Source organism: Leucoraja erinacea, chromosome 26 (genome assembly GCF_028641065.1).
Source record: "Leucoraja erinacea ecotype New England chromosome 26, Leri_hhj_1, whole genome shotgun sequence".
Classification (NCBI taxonomy): Eukaryota; Metazoa; Chordata; class Chondrichthyes; order Rajiformes; family Rajidae; genus Leucoraja; species Leucoraja erinaceus.
The window spans coordinates 15,642,560-15,651,032 of NC_073402.1; the positions used below are offsets into that span (position 1 = coordinate 15,642,560).

The 8,473-nt window shown below is 39.1% G+C and overlaps 1 protein-coding gene across 1 annotated transcript; it reads right to left on the reverse strand.

Moving 5' to 3' along the window:
- Positions 1-6,754: 6,754 nt before the first annotated feature.
- pou3f1 (POU class 3 homeobox 1) lies at positions 6,755-8,288 on the reverse strand. The gene has a single exon (XM_055656206.1). The coding sequence runs from the start codon at positions 7,998-8,000 to the stop codon at positions 6,867-6,869; it is 1,134 nt and encodes a 377-aa protein (XP_055512181.1). The 5' UTR covers positions 8,001-8,288; the 3' UTR covers positions 6,755-6,866.
- Between the last annotated feature and the right edge of the window lie 185 nt (positions 8,289-8,473).

Below are 8,473 nucleotides of genomic sequence, written 5' to 3' on the forward strand. Positions count from 1 at the left end.
CATGCCTCTATCTTGTTTTTCTAATTTCATAGTACACTTTAGATAAATTATTCATATAATATATGCTGCTTTTACTATTTTATTATATATTAATGTAGCTTTTGCAGGTATGTGCAATGTTTATCTCAGCAACTCCATGATTTATTCATAATGACTAGACTACGACATTGCTAATTCCCTATTGCTTTATTTATAGATGAATATCATAATGTACTTACAGAAGGTGTGACTGGTGATTATTTATTTATTTGCTGAGATTACCAATAAAGTCCATTCTCGTCTTTGGAGATTTCCTCCAAAACAGTCGACAATAATCCCAATTTTACCTGCAATGGTTAATAATGCATATAGCCTTGCCTAGCTGTGCATAGATTTCATTCTCAGTAAACTGAAAAAAATGACCATAAAGATAAATTTTGTCTGGCAATGCTGTGTAGCCTCTCTCAATCGTTATTTTTTTTTTGTGTGCAAATTGTTGTTTAAGAAATTCTGAATATCACTGTAAAGTCATGCAGAATGTGGCAGGGTAAGACTTGTAATTAAGGATGAGTGGTATATCCAGATTGATCCCAACTGAGCCTCTTCAGATTAATTGAAAGATATCTGAATTTATCCCTGTGCTCAGTTTAGATGCGCCCCTTTGAGTACAACATTGACACACACACAAAATATCCCTTTGCACATCTGTGATCCCAGTTCTGCTGTTTCTTAATGTGTTTTCCCGCTGTCTGTGCCTTGGAGGGTATATTGCTCCTTGCATTGTGTATGATGAGTGTTTCGTTAACATTTTTCTCCACCATTTTGACCGGACCCACAATGACAACATCAAGGCAATATCTTTTAATTTAAACTGACTCCTTTACTACTTTGTGGCATTTGTAAACTGCTGTGCTGGTCATAAATCTAAGATGGGGGCACTGAGATAGGGGCAAATTCAGTCCTACAATGTGTGTGTGTGTGTGTGTGTGTGTGTGTGTGTGTGTGTGTGTGTGTGTGTGTGTGTGTGTGTGTGTGTGTGTGTGTGTGTGTGTGTGTGTGTGTGTGTGTGTGTGTGTGTGTGTGTTGTATCCTAGTTTAATGGGGAAGAAAGGAGATATACATCTGAGCCCCCATGCTCTTTAGTTGCACAATGCAATCAAGCTCCCGGTGGACAAGCAAAGCAAGCTCTCTGCTTACTGGTGTAGCATTAATATTCAAACATTTTCATTCCCCTCCTGCCTTGTTACTAAGCCTGTATCACTCAGTTTACTATTCAATCAGGAATCAGCACATTCTCCCTTTCATGCAAGCTTCCATGTTATTTGTCACCACACTGGCTGGATGAGGGCTCCGCAAGTTAAAATAAATTAGTCCTTACATTTGTCTTATTATGAAATAGTTTTAAATCCGGCTCTGATATCAGAAATAGAGCTTTCTGCTCCTATTTTTCATGCAAATGAATTCTTCAGATAACATCCAGACTATATACCACCCAGAAGACCTAAAATGTTATGTTTCCGCGATCAAATGTACAGTTACGGTACCAACTGGTACCTCATCCTGGTGAAGATTTTGTTCAAATAAAATGCCAGTTATGTAGTATTTAATCTCGTCATATCTTGAAACTCAGCAAAAAACAGGACGGCAATAAATTCTAGTAATTCAGTGTCATGTATTCTTTGAGGGAAATTCTATATAATACAAAAGACCAGTCCATTAGATCAAAATTTCATATTCTAATATTGAGGCAATTTCATATACCAATTAAGTCTTTGCATCTGTTTGGTAGCATATGATGTGTAGAAATCTTAAACAATCTGCCTACATCGATGCTCTATAATAGGTGGTCTGCATTAAAGGATAAAATAAGTGTGAAATGGACTATTTTGGAAGAGCAAACTATTTTCTTTTTCCTGGCATCTGAGTTATTTAAAACAAAATAGTTTAGAATGCTTTTTTATAATGGAATATGCCTGTACAGGTAGGAAAAATACATAAACATGTATGTATCATGGTATATATTTCATTTTTTATTAATTTATTTTGAGTAATTGAAGGTGAATGACAAATAATTTTATTGTTCTGTACCTTGCCTTATTATTTTGTTAAAGCAATGGGTTAGGAAACTTTGGCTTGCAATTCTTCTCTTTCAATATTGAATCTGAATGTTAGCTACATAGAACTGCAACAATCTAAGTTTCCAGGTATATTAGCCTAAGATGAACCATATTATCTTTTGAATTCAGATTCAAAGCATTAAAATGTTAGTTATATAGTCAGTTTATAACTTAGTCTAAAACTTGGCAAGGCAACAACTTTTTTCATCTGATCTTACTTACTATTTCCTACTGAACGGCATAAGCTGCTGACTTGCAAAGATTCAGAGGCAACCCGCTTAAATGTAAATTGGTGTCATATTTAAAGTTTCAGTTGATCTATATTTAAATTTACTTCAAGAATGATTGAATGGACTGGAGGTTCTCTTCAGATGGTGTAATAGTCTTAATTGAAGACGTGTTAATTTACTTCTTTGAATATTATGCAATAGTAAACAAAGAGTTGTCTAATTTGCACAAAATTGAGATAATCGAAATCCATGTCGATATTTCGACTACATTTTGGTAATATATCTACTCATTAATAAAAATATTTTAGAATATGCTTTAATGTCCGTTATTCCCTTGCTATACAAAAGGGGTTCTGTTTCTGACACAACAATAAGATTGCCTGGGGCAGTGTTGAACTATTTGTTGGGGATTTTCCAGCAGTTTTTAAATTGATTAGAGCCCTTTGTTATTGCTAACCATAACCTATTCTCAGATAAGGTTCACAACACCACATATTTATAGTGACAAATAAGTTAAATTTACTTTATATTAGATGAAATTTGTGTAGATTTAACAGTGTTTTGGGAGCCAGATTCTGGATTTTTATCCATTTCATTAAAACAGAGTGATAAGAACATTGCATGTACATAGAGGAAAGACTATTACTATAGGTCAAATAAGACCTAACCGCATTGGTGTTAAACCCAATCTTAGATTAATAATAAACACACCATCTACAGCAGCCTGTCTCTAACTCTGCCAATAAGTGATTCCTACTAAAACATCAGAACTTGGAATTGTTTAAAGGTATTTTAGGCAATTAGCAATTTCAATTACTGATTTTAATTCAGAGCCATAATGTCAACAATTAACCTTAACATTAAGTTGTCAATCCAAATCTATGGGTCCCTAAATTAGTCATATCCTATTTTTATAATATCAAGCATTAAACATGATGCCCTACTGTAGAAAATACACAAAACAAGCCTGTCATTGTAAAGTTCTCTTTAAAAAATCTGGTATGAAATCTAAATGAAGTAAAAACTAATTGCCCTTCATAGAGTTGTTTCTCCCTTGTCATTTCTTACTGGTTCCTCTGCCAACCCTATTTTCTTTAAACAACTCAAGTAGGGAGTTAAGCTGTCCAACAGGGGCCCCTTTTATGTTAGGTGTGCATTGCCAAAAGACTGTGAGGATAAGATTCTTGGTATGCTGATTTTGAATTATTTTATGAAACTGGCTTACCATTCAAATGAAGTTAACTAGTATTCTTTTCATGTTACAATAGAACTAGGGCTGTGATGGGAAACTGCTCGCTGTTATGATAGTGATATATTGGCAAATAGAAAAGGGATGATTTCTTTCAATTGCAAACTCATTAGTATTCGTTGAACAGCATTAACCAGGGTTCAGGCAAATTTGAATCAGAAACTGGCAAAAGCCCACTTCTCAAAAGCATCTGGACTAGACTGTCTCAAGTTGGATGGAAAGCAATGGTGTTGAATCTCAGCTCCTGCTAACATTTGGAATCAAGTTTCCCCGCAGGCAATCAGCTACTACTGATCTTGGCCAGGTGAAAAATTTCACTGACGGTATGGAGCAAAAAAATATGTGGGGCTCCAAATTGGTTAGTGGGCAGAAAATAGGAATCATGGGGTCTGTTGAGATGGTTGCCCAACTCCAGAGCTTTGGAAACAGAGAACACTAGATTAAAATTGTAATTCCAACCTAATCGCAAATTTGGTAATGAAAATATAAACAAATATTGTAACTGAATTATAGTATAGATATGGCCACATATGGTCTGAGACAACAGAAGGATCTATGTGACAGCGATTTGTTGCTAAATCGTACATAGCCACACCACTCAAGTTCAGATCTTCAAATTGTTACACAATCACAGCCAATGCTGCAAAACAGGTATTATAATAAATACTAACTACTAACTACATACACCCATAAGGTTAGAGCTAAACAAATAAAAAGGGTGAACAATTATTTAAATGAAAAGGCTCTCGGGGCCAATTCTACTATGCCACCTTAAACAGTATCTTAACTGACCCATAGTATCCTGAAATCAGAGATAAACATGTGCCTTTGCATTTGTATCCAGTCATTAATAAAAACATTTTACTTATCAAGGAAAATTAATTTTCCCTCTGAATTTTGACGAATATGAGCAAAATTGAATGGAGAGAGGGATGCTCTAATATGCTTAAGGATGCACAAAATAAAGAAATAAAATTGACAAACCAGGCAACTATTAAAATTCGAGAAATTTAGTTTGACCTTACATCACTTTTAATGATTTCTTGTCACTGCTTTTTTGCTTAAGTGACATTCAATCCAGGCAACAGCAGAAAGGATTAACAAGTAAAACCCAGCATGGTGGCAACACCCCCCCCCCCCCCCCAACCCAACCTCCGGGAGAAGGCAGGGCACAGTTGGGTCCTGCGTATACATTATATGCAAGTAATAAAATATTACTATAACAAAATATTAATATGGCTCTGCAGCCTGTCTTTGATAAGATACAACAAAAAAATGTACTAAAACAAACATTGTTTGAATTGCTGTAACATAACCCCAATGAGAGCTACAGGAAAAAGAAAGTTTCAAATACGCGTTTATGAAATAAATACAAGGGGGAAATTCATATGGAAATTATATTAAAATATCCTCTGGGAATTAGTAAGCATACAAAAAAAAATCATCCAAAATCATTAAATTCCAAAAAACAAATACATATGTAACATAGTCAACATATTTACATATTACATAGTGGTACAGTAAAAAAGCAGACCATTATTATTTTTCCAATTACTAAACAAGCCACTTTTTCCACTGCTTTATGTCCTAAGTAATGTTTAACTCACCGAGGTTTAACTTCTTCACCTTTCTTTAGATGATCTGTAAACATTCTAACACGTATAATGTACACTTTATTTTGGCAATTGTCTAGGTGAATTATTTTTCAGAGGAAATTTACAAGGTCAGTATCTTAGGTCCTGATGAAAAAAAGAACAATGTCAATTAGCTTGAAAAAAATCCAGATAGAAATAAAACAGTATTGTGTGGTAGGGGAACCCCAAATGATTTCTTCTTTACATCAAATAGCAACTCTGCTACTTGGAATAGTAGCGATTTCTCAGAAATGCACGGTTATGTTTTTCCTGCTCAAATGTCTGAAATGAAAAAGGAAACGCGTCTCGGGGAATGAGGCGTTTTGTTTGTTAATCTGTTCTTTAATTCCTGAGTTCTTTTTTTTGGGAGGGGGTGGTGGTCGGAGACCCGAGAATTATTCGCGTCCGGTAAGATTTAAGAACGGGGAGGTAAACTGTGGCCTGCACATCGGCACATTTACTCGTTTGCCATGTTTGACGTATTTGCATTTACAGAACAATCAAAGATATATTGTTGCTGTAAAAAGAAACCAGCAAACTAAATGAATGTACAACGCGATACCAGTTCAGTCATTTAAGTGCATCTCGATGCAAAAGGGGCCACTACTCCTCATTTTAACTTGTTTCTATTTTCCACATGGTAAACTTAAACGGGTGATCAGCAATGGACCATTTCAACTCTCCAATTATTTTCATTCACGTGTTTCCGCCTCGTCCCAACATTTAAAGACACCTTTTTACAAAGTTGTTAGCTGACGTCACTTTCTTTGATTTCTTAAACTTGTCTTAACTCGCCTGATTTTTTATATTTTAAAACAGGATTGGCAATGAACGCTTGCACTGATTCAGAAAACTTCAGTCCTCAGTCAGTACACCCTTTCAGTTTTCAACAATTTATCTGACAGAATGACTTCAACATTTCATGGGCAAAATTCGCAAGTAAGTGCACAGTCAAAATCAGGGTTTGTTTTCAACAAGAACTGATGTTTGTAAGACATTGATTTATCTGGGATGCCAGACCATGTTCTCAATGAATCGATTTGAATATTTATTTAAAATCACAGAAAATAAAAGTCAAAACAATTGATCTTCCGGCGTCCTTTACTTACTTACAAGACACATCCTCTGAGGGCGAACTATATATAAATATTTGTTTTAATAAAATTCGTGACAGATCAGTTCAAGATAATAAATATACGCTTTTCCCCCCACCGGCGGTCTGCCACATTTAACAAACCTGCGACTGTGTGCGGACAATTCGATGGTTGTCTTTACTTTTTGTTTAAACTCAGCTCTCGCTTACCCTTTAAGAGAAACCGCTGCTTTAAGGAATCCCCTGAAACAATTCAGCAGAGAAAACGATTATTTTTTGTTACAACTTTTGCAAATTATCCGTGTCAATTAATTACGGGGAGGGGGGAAGCTTTGTTCTACAGCAGGGGAAAAAAATAACCACTTGATTTACCACAAGAAATGCATGAAATGTATGTTTTCCCTCTTTCCTAAGCATGAGTACAGTCCAGTGCTAAATAAACAGTCTCTGCAACACTGGCTAGATCCCTTTTTCAGACAGTTTTTTTTTTTGCTTTGTAAAATCCAGTTTAATTTTTTTTTAGTCTTTTTTTCTTGGTGGGAAGTGGGTGTGTGTTTGGAAGAGTCATTGAACAGGGGACTGCAGTGTGTGATGAAGCGGCGGAGTGTCCCTTTGTGAATATACATCCTCCATCCCTGGGTGCCCGGGGATCCCGGCTGGGGTCATCCGCTTTTCTTTTTGTCTTCTGTTACAAAACCAAACTCTGACCACTTCTTTCTCTAACTGCAGACTGTCAGCCAAGCTGGTGATCTCATGAGCCGATGGCTTGGGGCACTTTAAGAAGTGATTCTCCAACGCCCCCTTCACTCCTATCTCAATGGACGTCCGCTTCTTTCTCTTCCTCCCCTGGGCAGCGATCTTGTCTATGCTGGTGGGACTCCCCGAGGTGGAGTCAGTCTCCTCCAGCCATTTGTTCAACAGGGGCTTCAGTTTGCACATGTTCTTGAAGCTGAGTTGCAAGGCTTCAAACCTGCAGATGGTGGTCTGGGAGAAAACGTTGCCGTACAGTGTGCCCAGGGCCAGGCCCACGTCCGCCTGGGTGAAGCCGAGCTTGATCCTCCTTTGTTTGAACTGCTTTGCAAAGTGCTCCAAGTCATCTGACGTGGGCGCATCTTCATCCGAGTGGTCCTGGTGATGTTGCGGAGGATGCTGCTGGTGGTTGTCATGGCCACCTGGATCCTCGTGGAGTGCATCCGTCATCCCATGGTGGAGAGACTGGGTTTGTGGGCTCAGCATGCTATTGAGGCTGGTGAACCCCGGCTGCGAGTAGATGAGCGGTTGGTGGCCGTTAGTGGATGGTGGCATCCCCGGGATGTGATGCGCCGCCGCCGTTCCCCAGCCGCCGCCAGGGTGGTTGCCATGAGTCTGTTGATGGACCATATGATGTGTCCGGTGATGAAGGCTGTTTCCAAGGTCATCCCTGGCTGTCTGCACAGTGGCCTTTACTGGGTCTGGCTGTCCGAGGTGAGAAGCGGTGACCCAAGGTGCCCCGTCAGTGACAGAAGACAGCCACTGGTGGCTGTGCGTAATGGGATGCCCATTGCTGGCCAGCCCATGCAAGTAGTCATTTTGCACCATTTTCTGAACTTCTCTATAGGTAGTTCCTGGATGCATCCTGTCAGAGTCCGGATGCACCAAAGAGTTAGAGTGGAGCGAGTTATTCCTCGGAATGTAATGAGCCGAAGCTGTGGTGGCCATGACTCGCACTTCCAAACTGATCAGGTTGCAGCTACTTTGCAGAGCTTTAGCGGAGCCAAGTCCCTAGCAGCGGGAGGGGGGCAAGGATCGTACAACACGCCCGCCTGCTCAATTGGCCCACACCCTCTGACTGACAGCCAGACTTCGCTTCTTGATTCGTCGCTGATCGGCGACCTGCCCCTTCTTGCCAGCAGAGAGCTCAGTGCCTTTGGTTAGAGACGCAGCCGGACGCACATTGGACACTTGCCGCTGACTGACACCGCTTTGGTCCAACGTGAAGCAGCCGGCTGGCCAGTCAACGGGCGCTCGGGGCTTCGGATCCCGTCTGTCGGCGTGGGATTGGTCACCGTGCAATTCGTTACCACGTGGGGAAACTAATCTCACAGCAATCCCCATTTAACAAAAAAAGTAACAATAAAAGAGTGCGGAAATGGCTGGGGTCTGCTCATAGATAATACCAATGATCTCAGTGA